The 25,892-nt window shown below is 49.9% G+C and overlaps 1 protein-coding gene across 3 annotated transcripts in view; it reads left to right on the forward strand.

Annotated features, from left to right (window-relative positions):
• VPS9D1 (VPS9 domain containing 1) overlaps window positions 1–25,892 on the forward strand; it is a 306,602-nt gene that overhangs the window by 210,452 nt on the left and 70,258 nt on the right. For all 3 annotated transcript variants that reach the window (XM_029608215.1, XM_029608216.1, XM_029608217.1), the window contains exon 12: window positions 16,155–16,360. In XM_029608215.1, coding sequence (XP_029464075.1) covers window positions 16,155–16,360 — 206 coding nt within the window. The remainder of the gene's footprint in view (window positions 1–16,154; window positions 16,361–25,892) is intronic.

A 25,892-nucleotide genomic window follows, 5' to 3' on the forward strand; every position in this document is an offset into this window, starting at 1 on the left:
GAACAGAAGAAGTGAGTTAGAGCTGGTGAAGCAGGCTTTTCTTTTGTTTGGAAGAAGGGGAAAGGTTTCCGGTCTTGAAGGGGCAGGAGCTCAGAATAACCTCTGCAGGAACCTCCCTGAGAAATGGAGCAGCTACTGCAAGCCCTGATGGAGGGACAACAGCAGCTCCGGGCAGCCGCTCAAACCCAATATGCACAGCATCAGCAGTTACTGCAACAATTGCAGCAACACCTGGAAACCAAAGTACAGCTTAATGGCCAATTACTGTGACAGACACCAGTGCCAGGAACCGATGGGGTACACACCGAAACGGAATAGAGTCCAACCCCACCAACACTGGAAATTCGCCTGACAAAGATGGGGCCCCAAGATGACCCGGAAGCATTCCTGGTCACCTTTGAAAGGGTGGCAGAGGCCATGGCCTGGCCTAGGTCCCAGTGGGCCATGAGAGTGGCCCCACATTTAACTGGTGAGGCCCAGGCCGCATACCGGGCCCTTGACAACCAGCAAGCCCAAAACTATCAGGAGGTCAAGGCTGCCGTACTCGATAGACTGGGACTGTCTAAGGAATCTTATCGTAAAAGTTTCCGGGGCTTAACCTTTATACCAGGAGAGAGACCCCGGGTTCTGGCTCAGAAATTAAAGGACTGGTGCTGGCGGTGGCTAGAACCCGATAATAAAAGGGGAGTTGAAGTTGCGGAAAACTGTCGTGGCAGAACAGTTTGTGGATGTTCCCCCCTCCTGAGTACGTGAATGGGTGCGGCAACAGACAGCAGGGACCCTGAATGATGTGGTTTCTCTAGTAGAGCGTTATTTGGATGCTGCAGACACAGGCTGTGGGCTTACTCCAGCAGAGAAGAATTTCCGAATAAAGGGCTTGGAGAAAGGAAGAAGAGAATTGAGGGGCGGAACCATAAGCCGCTATATCGGCCGAGAAGTGAAGGGTCTCCCTACTTCATGAGACCCTGATAATGCATTAGAGGGATCTGAGGGCGGAACGAGTAAACACCTAGAAGCAGTGAAGCCCAAAGGGACTTGCTTCAACTGTGGAGAGACGGGGCACTTTGCTCGGGACTGCTATCAAGTGGAAGATGAATTTATGGACATCAATTTGTTGGCCCCCTGCTCCTGCTCGTTTGTGGACATTCCCCGCTCGGGGTTTACACCCTTCATGGTTCCAGTGGAGCTAGATAGCGATTCGACCCAAGCCTTAGTAGACTCGGGAAGTGTAAAAACTCTCATTCGGAAGGAACTGTTCAAAAGAACACAGATTAATTATGAACAGACAGTGACCCTCGCTTGTATACATGGAGACCAGAGACAATACCCGACCAGTCAGGTCCTGTTGAAGACTCTAGTGGGACAAGCGACAGTAGAAGTGGGAGTGCTCCCCTGGATACCATATTCGGTGATACTGGGATGAGATTATCCAGACTTTGGGACTCTTTGGGCCCGGCTCATGAGGGGCCCAGATGACTTCAGCGAGGAAGAGACCTCATTTCCGGAGGTCTTTCCGTTAGAAGACCTGGACTTGTATATTAATAATCCTAAGATACCCAAGCCTCGTAGACAACGTAGGATAGAAAAGTATAATTATTCCCAAGGTTTAGAGGCAGTCGTGGAGTTAGAGGGGGCTCCCCAACCCATAGAGGTTCTCTCAGACTGGATAGGCGAGGGAAACCCCGGGAATTTTAGGTAGGCCCAACAAGAAGATGGGACACTAAAAGGGGCTCGGGAGAATATACAGATAATAGATGGGGAATTAGTCTCTGGGATGGAGGGTCAAAAGCCAGCCCCCCCCTTTTTTGTACTCAAGAAAAATCTAGTATACAGCGTAGCAAAGGGAAATCTGGAGGGCGAAACGGTTGAGCAGCTTTTGGTTCCCCAGCAGTATCATCAGCAAGCGTTGCGGCTCGCCCATAGTCACCTTTTGGGGGGCCACCTAGGGGAAGAGAAAACATGAGAAAAGATTTTAGCCCAGTTCTATTGGCCTGGCTTGTATCGACACGTTCAGGACTATTGTCAGTCCTGCCCTACCTGTCAGCTGACCAGACTGGCAGCAACACACTTAGCTCCCCTAGTGCCTATGCCAATTACACTGGGCAACAATGAAAGTTTTACTGATCTAAAAAGGTCCTACTCTGTAGTATCTTGATGTGCCGAACACGAATATGACCATGAAAAGTTTTTATTGGCTCTCGTTTTGAAGATATTTAATATAGTTCACTTTCTATGTTTAGTCGTGTAAATTTATCCAGTAGGACTGTAACAACATCCTAAATAAGCCTAGAATGATGTAATATTGCATCATATTGCATAATACCATCATGCACACATCATCCAGAGTTTATTACATCATGCACACATCATCCAGAGTTTATTACATCATTTTCTGATGCAATGCAGTTCTACTGCCATGCTGCTGCTGAGTAAGCTGACATTAGCAGTGTACTATATGAAGCCCAGTCAGGGTGAGCATTTGAAATATTCATGCTGGCTGACTACTGCTGGACACTCTGCAGAGATGGTCCTGAACAGTTGTACAAGAGACAAGCAAAGAAATCTAAGAAGTAGTCTATTACTTCATTTTTCAAACGGTATTAACCGTAGGTCTCCTACTATTGGCATACAGTTCAAGATGTAATTATATTATTGCATATTACAAAAAAACTAGAGCCAATTTTGCATTTTCACAGTCACATTCGTGTTTAGCACATGGAAATTTATAAGAATTGACTAATTTCATTTCAGTAACATGACTTTTGTGAAAATTTGTTGCCCAGTGTTATAGAGACACCTTTTGAGAGGGTCGCTATGGACTTGGTAGGCCCTTTAGAGAGGTCTAGCCGCGGAAACAAATATATCCTGGTCATTCTCGATTATGCAACCAGGTATCCAGAAGCTATTCCCCTACGAGATATGAAGACTCAAACAATAGCCACGGCCTTGGTGGAGGTGATTTCCCAGTGGAGTTAGCCAAAAAGATATTAACCGACCAAGGGACCCCGTTTGTCTCTAAAGTGATGAAACAAGTTTGCACATTATTGCAGGTAAAAACCCTGCGGACATCAGTTTACCATCCACAAACTGACGGGCTCGTGGAGCGTTTTAACAAAACTCTCAAACAGATATTGAGGAAGTTCATCGTGGAAGATTGCAAGAATTGGAACTTACTCTTGCCATTTATATTGTTCGCCATTCGAGAGGTCCCTCAAAGTTCGACCGGGTTTTCCCCGTTTGAATTATTGTATGGTAGAAGACCACGGGGAGTCCTGGATGTAGTACGAGAGACCTGGGAGGAGGAACCCAATTCTGGACGGAATTTGGCCGACTATGTGATCCAGGTGCAGGACTGACTGGGGAGGGTGGGAGAGGCTGCCCGACTATGCCTGGAAAAGGCCCAGGCTACCCAAGCCCGGCAATATAACCAGTCTGCTGTTCCTCGGGTCTTCCAGCCGGGAGACCGTGTACTAGTGCTACTACTGACGTCAGAAAGTAAATTGCTGACCCATTGGCAAGGTCCGTATGAGGTGCTGGAGATGATGGGCCCAGTGATTATAAAGTGGCCCAACCTGACAGACGGAAGAAGGCCCAGATCTTCCATGTGAATCTACTAAAAAAAATGGGCTGCTTCAACTTGCAGTCTGGTCCAAGAAGAAGACTTTGGTCCAGACGTTTCACAAGCTTCCGAGCCCCAGATGATCCCATATGGGGACCAACTTTCCACAACTCAGAAAGTGGACCTGGATAAACTAGTGACTCGGAATAAAGATGTCTTCTCGACTATGCCCAGGAGAACTCACTTAGCTTGTCACAATATTATTACAACCCCAGGAGTAATAGTTAAACAACGGCCCTACCAGATTCCTGAAGCCAGGAGGCAGATGGTAGAAGCTGCAGTGAAAGAAATACTTCGACTTGGAGTAATAGAGGAATCCAATAGTGATTGGTCTTCGCCTATTGTAATGGTACCTAAACCGGATGGTAGTATCCTGTTCTGTATTGACTTCCGGAAGGTCAATGAGGCTTTGAAGCTGGACGCATACTCGATGCCCCGCGTGGATGAACTTATTGAACGCTTGGGAACTGCCCAGTTTATCTCCACACTTGATTTGACAAAGGGGTACTGGCAAGTTCCCCTGGTGCCAACTGTGAAGGAGAAGACGGCTTTTTCAACACCGAAGGGACATTTCCAGTTTACGTCCTGCTGTTCGGACTTCATGGGGCTCCAGCTACCTTCCAACGCTTGGTAGACCACTTACTATGCCCACATCAGGGTTATGCAGCTGATCTCCACTGTAAGTGACGACATTGTCACTTACAGTGAAGATTGGGAGACACACCTAAGGCAATTACAGGCCGTACTTACAAGTCTATGAAAGACTGGATTGACAGCCAACCCCAAGAAATGTAAATTAGGGGGTCAAGAAGTACAATATCTGGGATACTCCCTTTGGAGAGGGAAAGTCCACCCACAGACACGGAAAATAGAAGCAATTTCCCAAGTCCCAGTCCCACAGACAAAGAGTAAGGTGAGAGCCGTTTTAGGCTCCTTCTCGACCCTGGCACAATCAAGCCAGTTCCCCGGGCGGAACAAAGAAAGGGCCGTGACTCCATTTATTTTGTGGTGCCAAAGAAAGAAGACTCTTCCGACCCATTCTCGACTTAAAATGGATCAACAGATGTCTTGGCATACCCCGCTTTCGCATGGAGACTTTATAGCCCGTCATTGCTTCCATTCGAAGCAGAGAGTTCCTAGCGTCTCTAAATCTGATGGAAGCATACTTGCACATCGGAGTTCGGAATGATCATCAGAGGTTTCGGAGGTTCGCCAATCTGGGAAAGCATTACCAGTTTCGAGCTCTACCATTCGGACTTGCTACCACTCTCAGGACCTTCACCAACATAATGGTAGTTGTAGCAGCACAGCTATGGAGGGAAGGTCTGTTGGTGCATCCCTACCTCATCGGGCTTAATCAGAGCTGGGTGGTTTGTTAATCTTTTCATGAGTCCTCTAGTGCCCTCTCAATCATTGGAGTTCCTGGGAGCCCTATTCGACATACAGCAGGGCAGAGTATTCCTTACGGTGGAGCGCATTCTGAAGCTGCAGGGTCAAGTGTTGTTGTCCAAACATTCTCCTTAAGTTTGGGATTACTTGAGGGTCATCGAATCGATGACGTCTACATTGGAACTGGTTCCGTGGTCTTTTGCTCTCATTCGTCCTTTGCAGTCAGCGTTGCTTTCTCGGTGGAGTACACTTTCCGAGCAATTTCATCTACCCCTGCCTCTTACAGAGGCCACAAGATCCAGTCTTGATGGGTGGCTGCTCTCCGACAATTTGGACCGCGGAGTCTCTTTGGTAGTACCAGAGTGTACAGTAGTTACCACAGTTGCCAGTCTTTCCAGCTGGGGAGCAGTCTCTGCGGAAATCGGTGCAGGGTCAATGGTCTTATATATATTATATATACATTTATATATATTTATATATATATTTATATATATATTGGGCATTTATATATATATTGGGCATTTATTTAAAAGTATATGGAACCACCAGAAGTGGCAGTAGTGAGCCTGGCTGGGCATGTCTCTCACAGCATGTCTCTCACAGGTAGTCACCGCAGACTACCTCAGCAGAGAGAGTCTGGATCCAGGGGAATGGACACTGTCGACAACAGCCTTCCAGCGGATAGTAAACCACTGGGGAACACCAGCCATGGATCTTCTGGCAACCAGGTCCAACACCCGGGTTCCCAAGTTCTTCAGCCGAAGACGGGAACCGATGTCCCAGGGAATCGATGCCCTCGTCCAGACCTGGCCTCAGGAGGATGTACTGTACACCTTCCCTCCATGGCCACTATTGGGTGGAATCATCCGCAAGATAGAACACCACAAAGGGCTGGTACTTCTAGTAGCCCCGGACTGGCCAAGAAGGCCTTGGTACGCGTACATGCAAAGACTCCTGGTGGGAAACCCTCTACATCTACCTCCACACAGGGATCTACTCCAGCAAGGACCGATCCTCCATGAAGACCCAATGAGATTCTCGCTTACGGTCTGGCCATTGAGAGGTCTCGCCTGAAAAAGAGTGGATACTCAAGACCAGCGATAGACACACTGCTCTGAGCGCACAAGTTCTCCACCTCCTTAACATATATACGAGTATGGAGAATATTCGAAGCCTGGTGCAAGGACCGCAACATCCTTCCATGGACAGTCAAAATCCCCATGATCCTGGAATTTCTGCAGGACGGCATGAGCAAAGGGTTGTCTCTCAACTCCATCAAGGTACAACTGGCCGCCCTGGCCAGCTTCAGACCCAGGGTAGACGGCAGCAGCCTAGTGGCCCACCAGACGTCTCCCGCTTCTTAAAAAGGGTCAAGCACATTCGTCCACCTCTAAAGTGGCCAATACCCCTATGGAATCTCCATCTAGTGTTAGACTTCCTAGCGGGATTTTCATTCAGACCAACTCGCGGTTTGTGCCTTCGGCTCCTGACCTTGAAGATGGCGTTCCTTGTGGCAATCTGCTCAGCCCGTCGAGTTTCCGAACTTCAAGCACTATCATGCCGGGAGCCGTTCCTCAGATTCACGCCGGGATCCATACAGCTCCGCACTGTACCCTCCTTCCTGCCAAAGGTGGTTTCTCACTTCCATCTAAACCAAACCATCTCGCTGCCATCTCCAGACGAGCATAAGGACTCTGAGGAATCACGCCTTCTTTGCCACCTGAACGTCGGCAGACTCCTAGTCTGATACCTGGAAACATCGGAGCCTGTTCGAAAGACGGACCATCTGTTCGTTCTTCACAGTGGGAAGAAGCAAGGGGAAGCGCCTCACGGGCAACCATTGCCTGCTGGATCAAAGAAGTAATCAAGGCGGCCTACGTAGAGGCAGGCAAGCCCCCACATTTACAAGTCAAGGCCCATTCCACAAGGGCCCAGGCAGTGTCCTGGGAAGAAACCAAGATGCTGTCACCCCCAGAGATCTTTCGGGCGGCAACGTGGTCCTCCATCCACACCTTCTCAAGATTCTATCGCCTGGATGTTCAGGCCAAGGATGACACAGCATTCGTAAAGGCAGTACTAAATGGGCCACGGGCAGCCTCCCACCCGGTTCGGGAGTAGCTTTTGTATATCCCATCGGCCCTGAGTCCATCTGCTACACGCTAGGAAATGGAGAAATTATTTACCTAATAATTTCATTTTCCTTAGTGTAGACAGCTGGACTCAGTACCCCGCCCTTGGCTGCCTCGCAATTAAGAAGCCCTTGGGGAACCTCCTCCTGAGTGCAACACAAGCACGGGTAAGCCAACCCTTATTTCTAGTTCAGACACCCATAATACCAGGTTTCGGCACTTCTCGGTTGAATGCCCTAGCGGTCTCCAGCTAGAAACCTCGTCATCCAATCCGAGTAATCAAGTTTCAAGTTAATCAAGTTAATCAAATTAATCAAAATTATCCAAACACACATATATCCATAATTGCTTTTCGAGGAGAAAACTGAGGAACAGAGCCTCGTGCACGGGTATATGTAGTGCTGACGTCAGATTGAAATCTGACTCCGTCTCCAACTGCTATCAGGAGCACACTATACCCATTGGTCCCAAGTCCATCTGTCTACACTAAGGAAAATGAAATTATCAGGTAAGTAATTTCTCCAATTTACACTTTCGAATAATAGAAGGACTAGGGGGCATTCCATGAAGTTAGCAAGTAGTAAATTTAAGACTAATCGGAGAAATTTCTTTTTCACTTAACATACAATAAAGCTCTGGAATTTGTTGCCAGAGGATGTGGTTAGTGCAGTTAGTGTAGCTGGGTTCAAAAAAGGTTTGGATAAGTTCTTGGAGGAGAAGTCCATTAACGGCTATTAATCAAGTTTACTTAGGGAATAGCCACTGCTATTAATTGCATCAGTAGCATGGGATCTTCTTAATGTTTGGGTAATTGCCAGGTTCTTGTGGCCTGGTTTGGCCTCTGTTGGAAACAGGATGCTGGGCTTGGACCCTTGGTCTGACCCAGCATGGCAATTTCTTATGTTCTTATGTTCTAATGATCAAGCTACAGTCACAAGTTTGCCGCTTGTTGTCGTTGAAGGTACCTCGAGCCTGGGACTTTTTGCAGGTTCTGGGATCGATGGCCTCAACCCTGGAGTTAGTGCCTTGGGCCTTTGCTCATGCGTCCACTCCAGAGGGCACTGTTAGAAAAATGGAATCCTCTGTCGCAAGATTTTCATTTACCAGCCTTACTGAATGCGTCGGCAAGGAGCACCTTCTCGTGGTGGCTACAGTCGTCCAATCTGCAGCGTCGTGTCAGTCTCAAGGTTCCGGAGTGGGTGGTTCTCACTACCGATGCCAGTCTCTCTGGTTGGGCAGTTTGTGAGTGGCAGTCGGCCCAGGGCACTTGGTTGGCAGTAGAAGCCTCGTGGCCAATCAATCGATTGGAGACTAGAGCGGTGCGGCTGGCACTTCTAACCTTTCTCCCCCTCATGCAGGGTCGTTCGGTCAGGGTTGCGTCAGACAATGCCACAACGGTTGCTTATATCAATTGTCAGGGTGGCACAAAGAGCCAGGAGGTGGCACTGGAAGCACAGGACCTGTTTCAATGGGGGGAGCTGCACTTGATTCGACAACGTTCAGGCCGATTTTTCTCAGTCATCAAAGCTTAGATCCAGGCGAATGGGAGTTAGCGGAGTCCGCGATGCGGCTAATCCGGAAAAGGTGGGGTTGTCCTCACGTCTATTTGCTGGCAACTCAGCTCAAGGCGAAGGCTCCTCGGTTTTTCAGTCGCAGGAGATAGTACGGGGCCGAAGGAGTCGACGCTCTAGTAGTGCCTTGGCCTCGAGGAATCTTGCTTTATGTTTTCCCTCCATGGCCTCTGGTGGGCAAAGTGTTGCACCGGATAGAGAGACACCCCAGTAAGGTGATCCTAGTAGCTCCAGAATGGCTGCGTCAACCGTGGTTTGCAGATCTAGTCAATCTAGCGGTGGACAATCTGTTGCACCTCAGTCATCTTCCGGATCTTCTCCGTCAGGGTCCTGTATTTTCCGACCAGGCAGATCACTTTTGTCTAGCAACTTGGCTTTTGAAAGGCGTCGCTTAAGGCGGAGAGGATATCCAGAGCCTGTGATTGCTACGCTTTTACAGGCGGCAGTCTATGTCTCTCTCTTATGTTCGGGTTTGGAAAGTGTTTGAAGCTTGGTGTACTGACCGAGGAATACAAGCGGTTTGTGCCTCGAATTCTCAAGTCTTGTCTTTCCTACAAGAGGGTTTAGCTAGAGGTCTTACTTTTAATTCCCTTAGAGTGCAGATAGCGGCTTTTGCCTGCTTACAAGGAAAGATTGAGGGGTATCCTTATCTTCTCACCCGTACATACAGAGGTTTCTGCGGGCAGTTAAGAATTTACGTCCTCCGGTGCAGAAAGTGTGTCCTCCCTGGAACCTTAATCTTGTTCTGCGTGTATGGTGTGACGCTCCATTTGAACCAATGCAGAGAGCAATCCTTAAGGATTGACTCTCAGTGTGGTGTTCTTGGTGGCTATCTGTTCCACCAGATGGATTTCTGAATTACAGGCCTTGTCATGTAGAGATCCGTTTTTACAAATATCTGATTCTGGAGTCACGTTGCATACGGTTCCTTCCTTTGTCCCAAAGGTGGTCTCTGCTTTTCATGTTAATCAGACCCGGATCAGTCCAGACCATGGGTTGCGCCTCCTGTCCAGCAGATGGAGACAAACTAAAACTGAAAGGGTATCCTATATCAGGACAGAGCCTACCCTGTAGCCCTTCAGTATTTGTCTGTCTCCAGCAGATAGGACAGCTCAACCTGCGGTTCCCTGTTAGCTTGCCCTTTTCCCTGTGGGGTTTCTTTTTCTCTTCCGTGGGGCAAGCTCAAGCAAGTACTTTTTCTCTAAGTTAAAAAAAAAAAATTCCTCTGTGTTAGGGAGACAGATCTGTTTCCCTCGCTCTTGGGGGGCCTAGGGGGGCTTGCCCCTTGATTTGGTCAGCCTAGGCTCCCTTCCCGGTGACCTTGCTAGTATACAGGGGCGATACTGGTGGTGCCAGTCACTCCCCCTTAGGCTCCTGCCTTAACCGAGAAGTTTCATTCCTCGGGTATTCTGCAGGGAGGTAACATTCCCCTGATTCACTACAAAAACAAACAAACAAAAAAAAAGTCAAAGAAGGACCTACCAGGCAGGCAGGAGTTTTTATTCAGCTTTGTGGCTCAGTAGCGGGAGAGTGCAGGGTTCGATCGCCTGCACTCCTCCCTGGGGGTTTTCTCTCATCAGCAGTTTTCTGTTTTCTTCGCGGCAGCTTCTCTGCCTTCATGCCGCGTTCAAATGTGTGCCTGGCTTGTGAAGAGCCGCCCCCCTGGCTCTCCCGCGATAATTTGTGTTCCGGCTGCTTGCCGGGTGGGGAGGGCCCCTTCTCGACAGCGCCGAAGAATTTAGCTCGGGGACGCACTCCCCGACGCATGGCCAGGCCGTTCCCGACCCCACAAACCGTGGGAACGGCAGCCATTTTGGGTGTCAGCATCAATGCAGTTTCAGAGCCCCAGGATGAAGAGGACCCTGATTTTCAGGTATTACCCCCCGATTTGAGCCCGGTGCATGCCCAGGGGGATGGTCCGGACCCGCCCCCTCCCCTCGGGAAAAATTTCTCGGCCCCTATTTTCTTCAGAGTTTGTGCTCTTAATGCACAAATCTTATTTAGCCAGCCTGCAGGAGCCTGAGGACCCTCCCGCGGGTCCTCCTCCCCCAAAGATCCCTCGAGTTTCCGCTCCGCTACCCCCAGTGGTACCGGAGGCGCCAGGCTCTGTCCAGGTCCGGGTTGTCCAGGGGGCACCCCTTCCCCCAGATCCACCTCAGCCTCCCGCGGACCCCCCCCAGGATCCGGATGAGGATTTTTCTCTGCCTGCTTCTCCCCTAGAGGGGGATGATCCCCGGGTTCTCCGTCTCTTTCAGTGGGAAGAGCTCGAACCGCTCATTCCATTTATTTTGCAGGAATTGGGTATCGACGCCCCCCCAGAGGATACGGTGACAGCCGTGATGACGGTAAACGCGGACCCAGTCCTGGTGGGGCTTAGTGCTCTTCCATCCCATGCATAAACTGCTTCTTTTACGGGAATGGGAAGCTCCAGAGACCGGTCTCCGAGTCGATAGGGCTATGGACAAGCTCTATCCGCTCCCCAAAGATTGCCTGGACATGCTGAAGATTCCCAAAGTGGATTCTTCCATATCTGTGGTCACCAAGCATACTACAATCCCTTGGTGGGAGCCACAGCTCTGAAGGATGTCCAAGACCACAAGCTTGAATTTTTCCTTAAGCGGATCTTTGAAGTATTAGCCTTGGGAGTTAGGGCAACGATCTGCAGCAGTCTCATGCAGCGGGCAAGTCTTAGGTAGGTCCAACAGTTACTCAGCACCCAGGACCTCCTGTCTGCGGAGGCTGAGCAGGCGGAGCGTTTAGAAGGCGCCATTGCATAAGGCGCGGATGCCCTCTATGACTTGCTTCGCGTCCAGGCCAAGGCAATGATCTCAGTGGTGTCGGCCAGATGCCTCCTCTGGCTGTCTAACTGGTCTGCAGACTCTTCTTCCAAGGCCCAGCTGGGCACGCTCCCCTTCAAGGGTAAGTTGCTTTTTGGAGAGGACCTAGAACCAGATTATTAAATCCTTGGGTGAGAACAAGGTCCACAAGCTGCCAGAGGACCGTCCTAAACAGGCTAAGTCATTTTTCCCAACACGTACCCACTTCTGGGGGCAACGCCGGTACAACAGCAGGGCGTGGGGTTCCTTCCCAAGAGGGACCACTTCCCGGTCGCAGTCTTGATCTCATTCCTTTCGGGGCCGTCGTGCCTTCAGAGAGGGTAATCAGCAATATCAGTCCGCCAATTCGGCTACCCAATGAGAATCCGGCCAGTCCATTCCTCCGTGCGAAACTTAGGTGGACGTCTCTCTCTGTTTTGCGAGGAATGGGCCCAAATTACATCGGATCAGTGGGTCCTCGAAGTGATAGAACATGGCTACACGTTAGAATTTGCCAGGGACCTAACGGATCTCTATCTCGTTTCTCCTTGCGGCCGACAAAAGAGGCCTGCTGTCTGTCAGACCCTCGACAGGCTCCAGCTTCTTGGAGCAATAGTCCCGGTGCCAGTGGAGGAACAAGGCGCCGACCAGTATTCCATTCCTTTCGTCCAATCTTGGACCTCAAGAGGGTCAACCGAGCCCGCCAGGTGCCCCATTTTTGAATTGAAACCCTGAGGGCGGTCATTGCGGCGGTTCGTCCAGGCGAATATCTGGCCTCCCTCGACCTGACGGAGGCTTATTTTCACATCCCGATTCATCAAGAGCATTAGCGGTATCTCTGCTTCCACATCCTGGACCAACACTTTCAGTTCCAAGCTCTGCCCTTCGGCCTCGCCACTGCTCCCTGCACTTTTACCAAGGTCATGGTGGTTGTGGCGGTCGCACTTCGCCGGGAGGGAATCCTAGTACACCCTTATCTGGATGACTGGCTTGTGCGGGCCAAGTCTCCAACTTTCTGCAGGCTAGCCGTCGACAGGGTCCTAGCTCTCCTCACCTCCCTCGACTGGATAATCAACTTCCCCAAGAGCAATCTCCAGCCCCCCTAGGTCTTGGAATTCCTGGGAGCTCGCTTCGACACCCGAGTCGGGAAAGTGTTTCTCCCGGATGCTCGGGTACTCAAGCTCATCGACCAAGTGAACAATCTTCTTTCTCTCTCTCTTCCCACGGCGTGGGATTATCTGCAAGTTCTGGGGACTATGGCCTCCACTATCGACGTGGTCCCCTGGGCCTTTGCGCATATGTGACCATTACAGAAAGCGTTGTTATCCCATTGGAAGCCAGTGTCTGAACAGTTCCAGGTGACTTTACCACTCTCCAACTCTACCATCACAGACATACAATGGTGGCTGTCTCCGGTGCATCTCTTGAAGGGGATGCCCTTGCTGACTCCGCAGTGGGTCATAATTACGATGGATGCCAGTCTCTCCAGGTGGGGAGCAGTCTGTCAGTCCCAGACGACGCAGGGCAGTCTGTCAGTCCCAGACGACGCAGGTCCCCAGCCCAGTCACGCTGGCACATCAATCGTCTGGAAGCTCTTGCAGTGCGCCTGGCCCTCAAGGCTTTTCTGCCGCTAATCCACCGCAAGGCGGTGCGTGTCTTCTGTGACAACTGCACCACGGTAGCCTATATCAATCGTCAGGGGGGTACCAGGAGTTGTCTGGTGGCACTGGAGGCCAGCAGGCTCTTTGCCTGGGCGGAACGGTACCTGGATCATCCAGCGGCCTCCCATATAGCGGGCAAGGAGAACGTGCAAGCCGGCTCCCTCAGTCGACAACGCCTTCATCCCGGCGAGTGGGAGTTGTCCGATGGAGCGATGGTCCTGATTGTTCACCGGTGTCGTCCTTCTCACATGGACCTGATGGCAACCTTGAGCAACGCCAAGGCTCCCAGATTCTTCGGTCGTTGGAGGGAGCATTGCTCGGAAGGCGTGGATGCTCTGGTCCTCCCTTGGCCTCACGACGTTCTCCTCTACGTGTTTCCTCTGTGCTGACGAACAGAGCTCCACTGGGGGCCGGTCATTCTCGTGGCACCTGAGTGGCCCCGCAGACCGTGGTTCGCGGATCTGGTAAATCTGGCGTCGGACGGTCCTCTACACCTTGGCCACCTCCTCCCGTATTTTTCGACCAGGCGGATCGCTTCTGTCTAGCGGCATGGCTTTTGAATGGCGCAGATTGAGGAAAAAGGGCTACAAAGAAGAAGTGATCTCCACTCTTCTTCGGGCTCGTAAGCAAGCTACCTCTCTAGCCTATGTCCGTGTTTGGAAGATTTTTGAAAATGCATGTGCGTATTCGGGTGCCTCGGCTCATTCGCCATCAGTTTCTATGATTCTCTCGTTTCTTCAGAAGGGCCTCTCTAAGGGTCTTTCAGTTCGTTGCGCGTTCAAGTCTCCGCTCTCGGTTCCCTCCTGGGCACCATCGATGGTCATGCGGTGGCTTCTCACCCGGATGTCGTCCGTTTCCTCAAGGGCGCCAAGCATTTGAAGCCGCCCATCTGGGCCATTTGTCCTTCATGGAGTCTCAACTTAGTTCTTCGGGCTCTGTGTGCAGCCCCGTTCGAACCCCTCTGTCGGGCTACCCTTAAGAATTTGACTCTCAAGACAGTTTTCCTGGTTTCTAACTGTTCCGCCAGACGGGTGTCGGAGATTCAAGCGTTATACTGTCGGGAGCCTTTCCTGCGGTTCTCTGATTCGGGAATGTCTCTCAGAACTGTCCCTTCTTTCTTGCCGAAGGTTGTTTCTTCCTTTCATGTCAATCAGTCTGTAGAGCTTCCCGCATTCTCTCCTGAGGACATTGTGGGCCCTGTGGGAAGTGATCTTCGCTGCCTTGATGTGAAGCTCGTTTTACTCCACTACCTTCAGGGTTACCAATGACTTCTGGGTCTCCGACCATATCTTCGTCCTGTGGAGTGGTCCGAATAGGGGTAACCAAGCCTCTAAGACTTCGATCGCTCGATGGTTGAAGGAGGCGATTTCCTCAGCCTATATCTGTCAGGGCCGGGCGGTCCCGGAGGGCCTGAAGGCGCATTCCTTACGTTCTCAAGCTACTTCCTGGGCGGAGAGTCAAGCGGTCTCCGCAGGGCTGCTACGTGGAAATCCCTGCATACCTTTGCTCTTCATTATCGCCTGGATGTCCAGGCGCCAGTGTTCGGTTCCTTTGGGTGACAGGTTCTTCGAGCGGGACTGTCTCGGTCCCACCCTTTGTAGGGAAGCTTTGGTACATCCCTTGGTCTGGACTGATCCGGGTACGTACAGAGAAAGGAAAATTAGTTCTTACCTGTTAATTTTCGTTCCTGTAGTACCACGGATTAGTCCAGACGCCCTCCCGTGTTTTCCTCAGTCTGTCCGTTCGAACTACTTTCTGTTTTCTCCTTCTTTTAGGAGTGTCTGCATGGCTATCTTGAATTCTCATTGAAGACACCGGAAGCATCTTTTACGATGATCAGGGGTAGTCATTCAAGAGCGATTAGTTATACAATTCATGCAATTGTTCTGTTGTTTGATTGTTCAATGACTTTAATAGTTATATTATTACTTGCTTGACCTTATGCCTTTTGCTGCTTTGACAATGGTTATACTGAAGGGCGGCAGGGTAGGCTCTGTCCTGATATAGGCTGTCTCCATCTGCTGGACAGGAGGCTCAACCCATGGTCTGGACTGATCCGTGGTACTACAGGAACGAAAATTAACAGGTAAGAACTAATTTTCCTATCGAGCTCCCAGTGTTATTTTGCCTTTATTCCCAGGAATTACAACAGGTCTGTGACATCACAATATTAGTGTCATCAGCTAATGAGATTGAAGCAGCATCTAACGAATGCTGCTGTTATTCATGAGGCGTTTGGTAACATTCGCAAACGTGTAGCAGCTACTTTTCCCACTTGGTGTCAGTCCTTTTCCTAAATTATCCACATTATTGTAAGCATGGCCAAATCATGCTCAGGTTCGCACAGCCTTGGAAGGTTTGGGGAGAGGAAACGTGAACAATATTTTTGACACAGAAAGAGGGAGACCTCCCTCTAGGGTGGCAAACTGTCCCGTGATTCAGTGACTAGCAGGAATAACTGAGAGAAAAAAATACACAAGAGTTTTGTTTTTAAAACTAACATGTCTTTATCAATAGCGCACACACCTCAGAAATGAAGCAGACTATGGCAGATTTTTTTTCCCCTTCATTGGTAACGGCATTTTATAACCTTGAAAAATTTAAAGGTGCTGTACCTCCTGACCTTCCTGCCACCTCTGTGCCAGTAATTCTCAACCCGATTCTTTGGACATACCTAGCCAGTCAGCTTTTTAGGATATCTTCAGTGAATGTGCATGCAGATATTGTGGCTATCCTAGAAACCAGACTGGGCAGGCGGGTCCTCTGCCCTAAGTGCCTGCCACAACTCCTCCTTGTGGTAAAGCACAGAATGCCAGTACCTTGCCCTGTATGTTCCTGCTGCACAGTATACTCTGACCTGGACGTGTGGAGGGGCTGCGGATTGGCTAGGTCCCAGCATTAACCCTCAACTCAGGTTGGCCTTTATCCTACAAATCTGCTCAGACTGCTTTTTCTCTTCTCTTGTATAGGAAAATTTACAGGTTTAAGGAGGTGTCGCTGCTGAAGAGCATGGAGCTCTACAAGAATGCCTCCCCATCTGCCTTTGGTGTGACACCAAATCTCTTCCCACAGACTGCCCTGCCGCTGGCCAGCTGCTATCCATACAAGGCCGCAGTGGAGGAGCTGAGACTCCTCACTTTGGAGCAGTGTCCCCAGAAGAAGCTGGAATGTATTGGTAACACACACTATTTGCCATATTCAGCTATCACTTATACAGCATGTGCAATACTATGGGTTGTTGACATCTGCACCTTTATCATATTCATCTGTCCCTTTATACAGAGGGTCCCATGCCACATGACCTGTACATCTCCTAGCTGAAAGACTTCACCACATTCATCTGTCCCTTTTATATAGAAGATCCTGTATTCCATATCCTGTATATCTGCTCCTGGCTGGAAGGACGCAGAATAATCTGGCTGTCTGCCTTTCAGTCCTGGGTGGGGCTGGGAGAGAGGGCCCTTTACATGTAAATGCAATGAAATATTCATACCAATGATTGATTTAGATTAAGGACAAGAAGTGAATGTGGTACACTAGGATTTCAGCGAAACTTCTGAGGCTGGCCACCCACAGAGTTCATAAATGTATTTTATTTACAAATTCTTATAAACCACTTTCCAAAGCCAGGCCCCACTCCCGGTGATATACAACAAATAAATATTTGGATTTAGCTCACTTCTTTCCAGTGGCAGCTCAAGGTCAATAAATAAACAGCAGTGTTCAGGTGGGCCCCAAGGTGGTTAACTGGGTTACATATGGATGTGTGTCCCATGTACGTACCCGGATCAGTCCATACCATGGGTTATGCCTCCCTTCCAGCATATGGAGACAGAGAAAAACTTGTAGGGCGCCCTCTGATAAACAGTTGCACCCCCTGTGTCCCTTCAGTATTCTTCTGACTCCAGCAGATTTTATTTATTTATTTATTTGTTTGTTTATTTGTTTAATTAAACATTTTTATATACCAGCATTAGTTGGGGACATCATGTCGGTTTACAGTAAACAGGTTAAGTTTGGAAAATTACATTTTAACAGGGAAGTCAAAACTGGGAGAGGGGGTAACGAAAGGCAGCTGAGAAAAGACAGGATAACAAAACGAGGTTCCTCGAAGTGAGGAGAGGGAGTATAACAAAACATAGCTCCTCAATATGAGGAAAAGGAGTAGACGTAATGTGGTCTACTTTGGCACGGATTGATGGCTTTTTATTCTGGGTAAGCTTGGTTGAACAACCATGAAGGAAGGCAGAACCTGCAGTCCTGCTTTAGCAGAAATTTAGTTTTGGGGCAGGAAAGTTAGGGAGGGTTTTGTTCCCCTATTTCCTCCCACATTAAGTTATTCCTTTGAATGGATCAATTGTAAATTAAAAAGATTTTGAGAAAAGTTTTCCTACTTAGTTTCCCTCTTGTCTATTGGTAAACAATAAAAATAATAACAAAGACGACCTGAGGCAAAGAGAGATTTTGCATTTTCACCTGTTTTAGTATCAGGTAGGTGATTGTTAGCAGTGTCCTGGCTCGCGGGGGTGTAAGCTGGTGGTCCAGCCTCTTCCCCTGCACTGCAACTGGCTGCCCGGAGAAGTTTTTTCCTCGGGGCAATGCTGGCTGGGACGCGGCTTTCCTCAGCCAGTCCCTGTATTTGTCTTTACAGGCGGTTGCACTATTCGTTCGGAGCGGAAGTTAGTCCGGCTTATCTGCTCCTGCCAGGCTTCGGGGGGTATACTCTTGCATGTCAGCCGTGTTTTCGACCCCGTGCTGCGCGGCGCGATGCTCCACCTGCGGGGAGCCCAGGACGAGGCTCTCCCGCGAAGGGATTTGCTCTCGGTGCCTCCCCAGTGGGGAGGGCCCCTTGAGAGCAGTGGATCGGCAGGCCTTGCGTTCGCAAGCGCGGTGGCCGTCAGGAGGGTCGGCCCTGTTCGCGCCGAGCACGGGAACGGCGGCTATCTTGATTTCGGGGGACTTCTGAAACACAGCAAAATGGCAGCCTACATGTGGATTCCTTCCCTGCACCTCCCGTGTTAACTCCGTAGGACCCCCCCCCCCCCCGCGGGGGGCCAGGCCTGGGACCCTCTCCTGCTGCACCTCCCTCGGGGCCCCCTTCCCCATCTGCTTTCTCTATGGATTTTGTGCTCATGCACAATGAATATCTGGCACGCATGAATCAGGATGGCTCTACTCCGGCACCCCCTCCCGCTAAGGTGAGTCGGGTGGATGGCTCCCAGGGTGCTTTAGGGGGCCCTCAGGGGACTTCCCGGGTTCGGGTAGTCACCCCTTCTGGCTCGCATGATCCATCCCTGGCGGACCCATATCAGGATCAAGATGATCCAGCTTCAGGTGCACAGCTGGAAGGGGATGATCCTAGAGTTTTGTGTCTATTTCAGAAAGAGGAGCTGGAGCACCTTATTCCCTATGTCCTTTCAGAATTGAATTTGAGGCACCTCAGGATCCTTCGGGGGAAAGTTCAGGAGCTATCAAAGGAGATTCTGTATTAGCGGGGTTGTGTCTGCCGGCGAAGACATTTCCCCTTCATCCAAGGCTTCTACAGTTGCTATCCAAGGAATGGGACTCTCCGGAGTCTAGTCTACGAGTTGGAAGAGCAATAGATAAGCTCTATCCTCTCCCGAGCGATGCCCTGGAGCTCCTTAAGGTGCCTAAGGTGGATGCTTCGGTGACGGTGGTCACCAAGAGGACTACCATACCGGTCACGGGCGGAGCCGCCTTAAAAGACCTCCAAGATCGCAAGTTGGAAGTGTACCTCAAAAGTTTCTTTGAGGTGTCTGCTTTGGGAGTCCGGGCGGCGGTATGTAGTTCCCTCATGCAGTGGGCTGGTTTAAAATGGGTCCAACAGCTGCTTGGGGCTCAGGAGCTCCCACCAGAGGAAGCTCAACAAGCGGAACGCCTGGAGGCAGTGATAGCCTATGAGGCAGACGCATTGTATGATCTCTTACGAGTCCTGGCACGTTCAATGGTGTCAGTGATCTCGACTAGGCGCCTCCTCTGGCTTCGGAATTGGTCAGCGGACTCTTCCTCCAAGTCTCAATTGGGTTCTTTCCCCTTTAAAGGCAAGTTTCTGTTCGGCGAGGATTTGGACAAGATCATCAAATCCCTGGGGGAGAACAAGGTACATAAGCTCCCTGAGGATCGGCCAAAGACCTTCCGGTCTTTCAACACTTCAAGGAATCGATTTCGTGGACAAAGGCGTTTTCGGCAATCAAGACCGGTGTCCCAGAAGCCTCTGTCTTCACGGTCCCAAGCTTTGTCCCAGTATTTTGGGGTCGCCGACCCGCCCGGGATGATTCATCTCAGGTCCCCGCTACAAAATCTGCCCAATGAAGGATCGCCGACCCGCTCCCCGGTTCCCAGAGTGGGGGGACACCTCTCCCTATTTTACGAGGAGTGGGTCAAGATCACTTCGGATCAATGAGTACTGGATATTCTAAAGCACGGTTACATCTTAGAATTTGCTCAGCCTCTAAGAGACAGGTTCCTCTTCTCACCTTGTGGATCATTGTGGAAGCAACAAATTGTGCGTCAGACCCTCATCAGGCTCCTCGACCTCGGGGACATCCTGCCAAGTCCCACCAGAGGAGCATGGGTTAGGCCATTATTCCATTTACTTTGTGGTTCCCAAAAAGGACAATGCTTTCCGTCCGATCCTGGACCTCAAGACCGTCAACAAGGCTCTCTGGGTTCTCCACTTCCGAATGGAAACACTGCGGTCCGTCATAGCGGCCGTTCGCGGAGGGGAATTCCTGGCCTCGTTGGATCTCATGGAGGCTTATCTCCACATCCCCATCCACTGGGAACATCAGCGATTTCTCCGGTTCAAGATCCTGGGCCAGCATTTCCAGTTTCAAGCTCTGCCATTTGGGCAGGCGACCGCTCCCAGGACCTTCACCAAAGTGATGGTAGTGGTAGCAACGGCGCTCCGGAGGGAGGGAATCTTGGTTCATCCCTACCTAGATGACTGGCTCATTCGGGCGAAGTCCCAGGATCTCTGTCGCCAGTCAGTCGATAGGGTGTTGGCCCTCCTCAGCTCCCTCGGCTGGGTGGTGAATTTCGCCAAGAGCTGCCTTGTGCTGTCGCAGTTGTTGGATTTCTTGGGTGCCCTTTTCGATACCCGACTGGGCAAGGTCTTCCTGCAGCAGGACCTGGCACTCAATCTCATGTCCCAGGTGCAACGCCTCCGTTGTCTAGCACTTCCCATGGCCTGGGATTACCTGTTGGTCCTGGATTCCATGGCATCCACTATAGACTTAGTGCCCTGGGCGTTTGTGCATATGCGCCCACTGCAGAGAGCGTTACTTTCCAGATGGAAACCATTGTCGCAGGAGTTCCAAGCTCCCTTGCTGCTGCAGGACTTTGCAAGGACAGCCTGGACTGGTGGCTCAGTCTCCAGCATTTGCTACAAGGTGTCGACTTGGAAATGCCGAACTAGGTGGTCGTGACCACGGATGCCAGTCTCTCCGGCTGGGGGGCTGTGTGTTCGTTCCAGATAGCTCAGGGTCTGTGGACTGCGGAGCAGGCAAAATGGCCGATCAATCGCCTGGAAACCAGGGCTGTTAGTCTGGCATTGAAACTGTTTCTCCCAATGGTTCACCACAAAGCGGTAAGGATCCTGTCTGAAAATGCCACCACGGTGGCGTACATCAATCGTCAAGGGGGAACGAAGAGTCGCCATGTCTCTCGAGACATGGCGGCGTCTCACATCGTCGGACTGGACAATGTGCAGGCGGATTTTTTGAGTCGGCAGCGCATAGATCCTGGCGAGTGGGAACTATCCGAGGAAGCAATGATGCTCCTAGTTCGCAGGTGGGGGACTCCTCATCTCGACTTGATGGCTACTCAGCGGAATGCGAAAGCTCCGCGCTTCTTCAGCCGAAGACAGGAGCACGGAGCGGAAGGGGTGGATGCCCTGGTTCTTCCTTGGCCTCGGGACGATCTATTGTACGTGTTCCCTCCATGGCCTCTTATAGGAAAGGTCCTGCGAAGGATCGAGGTCCACCGAGGAGGGGTGATCCTAGTGGCGCCGAAGTGGCCTTGACAGCCGTGGTTAGCAGATCTAGTCAACCTCGCAGTGGACGGTCCAGTTCGTCTGGGCCATCTTCAGCATTTTCTTCGGCAGGGTCCAATATTTTTCGACCAAGTAGATCACTTCTGTCTTGCGGCCTGGCTTTTGAGAAGCAGCGATTGAGGAGAAGGGTCTAACCGGAGGAAGTGATTTCTACCCTTCTTCGAGCCAGGAAAACGTTCACCTCTCTTGCTTATGTTCATGTGTGGAAGATTTTTGACGCATGATGTTTAGAGGCGGCGGTTGCCCCTCATCGTGCTTCGGTGGTGCATATCCTAGCTTTCCTGCAGAAGGGCCTCAGTATGGGATTGTCGTACAATTCTCTGCGGGTTCAAGTGGCGGCCCTTGGCTCCTTCGGGCGTCAAGACGGGGCTCAGCTGGCCTCAGATCCTGATGTTGCGCAGTTCTTGAGAGGAGTGAAGCATGACCACTGGTTAGAACTCTGTGTCCTTCGTGGAGTCTCAACCTGGTTCTTCGGGTCCTGTGCAAACCTCCTTTTGAGCCTCTGCTGACAGCTACTCTCAAGGATTTAACTTTGAAGACCGTTTTTCTGGTGGCGATCACTTCGGCCCGCAGGATCTCAGAAATTCAAGCCCTATCCTGCAGGGAGCCGTACCTCCGTTTCACAGATTCTGGGGTAACTTTGACTACAGTACCATCTTTTCTTCCTAAAGTGGTGTCAACTTTCCACCTAAACCAGTCGGTGGAACTGCCAGCCTTTCCGGAGGCAGGATCCAGAGAGCTCCGGCGGCTCGATGTTAAGCGTGTTATCCTGTGCTACATGGAGGTCACCAATGATTTTCGTCTGTCGGATCATCTATTCTCTGGAGCGGTCTCAAGAGAGGAAACAAGGCCTCTAAAACCAAGATCGCTCGTTGGGTCAAAGCAATATTGGCTGTGTACATTGGCACTGGTAAGCGTCCTCCGGATGGAATTAAGGCGCACCCTCTTCATTCACAAGCGACTTCCTGGGCGGCAAGTTGAGCTGTGTCTCCTCAGGAGATATGCAGAGTGGCAACATGGAAATCGTTGCACACATTTGCGCAATTATCGTTTAAATTTACAACCCCCAGGTTTCGGCTCTTTTGGCAACCAGGTCATCCGAGCGGGGCTATCTGGGGCCTACCCTGTTTAGGGAAGCTTTGGTATATCCCACGGTCTGGACTGATCCAGGTACAAACAGGGAAAAGAAAATTATTCCTTACCTGCTAATTTTCGTTCCTGTAGTTCACCGGATCAGTCCAGACGCCCACCCTATGGTTCTTGTATTCTGTCTTGATATATTGATAGCCAGCTCAAGGTTGCAACTCAGAAAATGCAAGGATTCTCGACTCCTCGAGTTCCTGTGTCTGCAAGTGTTTTCAATTCTGTATATAGTTACTCCGCAGTTTTGGAGTCTGTTTTGATCCATTCATCAGTTTTCTCTGCTTTGATATTCTTAATACTGAAGGGATACAGGGGATGCAACTGGTTATCAGAGGACGCCCTACAAGTTTTTCTCTGTCTCCATCTGCTGGAAGGGAGGCATAACCCACGATCTGGACTGATCCAGAGTACTACAGGAACGAAAATTAGCAGGTAAGGAATAATTTTCTTATAGATAACAGAAGGTTCCTGTTCATATACCAGATCAGTCCAGACAAGTGGGTTTTGCAACCCTACCAGCAGATGGAGGCAAAGAATAAAAACTTTAGGCACTGCTACATAACCGAGAGTGCCACCTGCAGTCCTCAGTATTTCTCTGTCTCCAGCAGATGGTAGAGGTGCAGACCTGCAGACTGAGAGAAATTAAAAAAAAAAAGAAATTCAGCATTAGAAGAAAGGCATGGTTTAATGGAACAAAGTCAGCATGGCTTTACCCAAGGCAAGTCTTGCCTCACAAATCTGCTTCACTTCTTTGAAGGAGTTAATAAACATGTGGATAAAGGTGAACCGGTAGATGTAGTATACTTGGACTTTCAGAAGGCGTTTGACAAAGTTCCTCATGAGAGGCTTCTAGGAAAAGTAAAAAGTCATGGGATAGGTGGCAATGTCCTTTCGTGGATTGCAAACTGGCTAAAAGACAGGAAACAGAGAGTAGGATTAAATGGACAATTTTCTCAGTGGAAGGGAGTGGACAGTGGAGTGCCTCAGGGATCAAATGAGTGAGATAATCAAATTTGCAGATGACACAAAATTGTTCAGAGTAGTTAAATCACAAGCAGATTGTGAAAATTGCAGGAAGACCTTGTGAGACTGGAAAATTGGGCATCCAAATGGCAGATGAAATTTAATGTGGATAAGTGCAAGGTGATGCATATAGGGAAAATTAACCCATGCTATAATTACACAATGTTGGGTTCCATATTAGGTGCTACAACCCAAGAAAGAGATCTAGGTGTCATAGTGGATAACACATTGAAATTGTCGGTTCAGTGTGCTGTGGCAGTCAAAAAAGCAAACAGAATGTTGGGAATTATTAGAAAGGGAATGGTGAATAAAACGGAAAATATCATAACGCCTCTGTATCGCTCAATGGTGAGACCGCACCTTGAATACTGTGTACAATTCTGGTCGCCGCATCTCAAAAAATGTATAATTGCGATGGAGAAGGTACAGAGAAGGGCTACCAAAATTATAAGGGGAATGAAACAGCTCCCCTATGAGGAAAGACTAAAGAGGTTAGGACTTTTCAGCTTGGAGAAGAGACGGCTGAGGGGGGATAAGATAGAGATGTTTAAAATCATGAGAGGTCTAGAACGGGTAGATGTGAATCGGCTATTTACTCTTTCGGATAATAGAAAGACTAGGGGGGCAGTCTACGAAGTTAGCATGGGGCACATTTAAAACTAATCGGAGAAAGTTCTTTTTTACTCAACGCACAATTAAATTCTGGAATTTGTTGCCAGAGGATGTGGTTAGTGCAGTTAATATAGCTGTGTTTAAAAAAGGATTGGATAAATTCTTGGAGGAGAAGTCCATTACCTGCTATTAAGTTCACTTAGAGAATAGCCACTGCCATTAGCAATGGTAACATGGAATAGACTTAGTTTTTGGGTACTTGCCAGGTTCTTATGGCCTGGATTGGCCAATGTTGGAAACAGGATGCTGGGCTTGATGGACCCTTGGTCTGACCCAGTATGGCATTTTCTTATGTTCTTATGTTCTTATGAAGTGTTAGGCACCTTAGTGGGCCATCCCTCAGGTACAGCTGGGCAAGCAGAGGGTTGGTGATCTCTGTCTGATCTCTGTCTTCTGCATCCGGAGGGATTTATAGTCAGGGGTCTGGCTCTCTCTCCTTCTGTGGTTTCCTCCCCAGTACCTTCGCCTGGATTCAGGGAAGTATGCCTGTTGTTATGAGTTATCTCCTGAAAGGGAGCTGGCCTTTGAATTGTTCAAAAAAAAAAAAAAATCAAGGAAGGCTTTAGCAGCTTGAAAAACCTGTCGGGCACTGCAAGTTTTCAGCGGGAGCTGGTCGTGCCGCGGAGAGAGAGAGTGACAGCCCCTCATCAGCCCTGGGGTCCGAAGCAGTTCGAGGAGGGTGGCTAACACCGGCAGCAGGGCTCCTGCAATTGTATGTCTCTGCGAGCCTGCATAACTGTGTGGCGCTGCGATTGGGCCATGTGTATAGTTGCAGTGGCTTCGACTTCTTACCGAGGGGGATCCTGCCAGCATGCGGCTCGCGGCAGCACTTCCAATTCCGGGCTCTCCCTTTCGGACTGATGACAGCGTCACATCGTTCATGAAGGTGATGGTGGAGGTGGTGGCAGCCATCAGAAGGAAAGGGATTCTAGTTCATCCTTACTTGGATGGTTGGCTCATTTGGGCAGAGTCTGAGGACGAATGCTGTCAGTTGATTCGACGGGTCATGGAAAGGTTGCAGTTGCTGGGTTGGGTAATTAACCTGGAAAACAGTTATCTAGTACCCGCCCAGTCTTTGGAATACCTGGGAACACGATTCGATACTCGGATTGGCCAGGTATACCTGACTTCAAACAGCATAGTGAAGTTGCAGACGCAAATGACTCATCTATTACACCTTTTGGTGCCCAGTGTTTGGGATTATTTACAGGTGCTGGGCTCCATGGCGTTCATGCTAGATTTGGTGCCTTGGGCGTTTGCTCACATGCGTCCACTGCAGAGGGCGCTTTTATCCCATTGGGATCCATTGTCAGAAGAGTATCATCTTCCTTTACATCTGCAGGCGGTATCCAGATCCAATCTCTCATGGTGGCTGTCACACCACAATTTGGAAAAGGGAGTGGACCTGGAGATTGGGGGTTGTGGTCTGTCAGGAACGGATGGTGCAAGGTCTGTGGGCGACATCGGAAGTGTCCTGGTCTATCAATCACCTGGAAATGAGGGCAGTGGGCAGAGTGGTGCTGTTGTTCCTTCCTAAGGTTCAAGGGAAAATGGTAAGGATATTCTCAGACAAATCAATCATGGTGGCATACATCAATTGTCAAGGAGGGATGAAGAGTTGCATGGTGGCCCTGGAGGCTCCGGAGCTGCTTCCCTGGGCAGAACTGCATCTAGAAGGAATAGTAGCATCACATATCGCAGGAGTTGACCATGTACAGGCAGACTACCGCAGGCAACAGCTAGACCAGAGGAAATGGGAGTTATCCTCAGAGGCCTTTGACCTCATTTGTGCCAG

This window comes from Rhinatrema bivittatum, chromosome 7 (genome assembly GCF_901001135.1).
Source record: "Rhinatrema bivittatum chromosome 7, aRhiBiv1.1, whole genome shotgun sequence".
NCBI lineage: Eukaryota > Metazoa > Chordata > Amphibia > Gymnophiona > Rhinatrematidae > Rhinatrema > Rhinatrema bivittatum.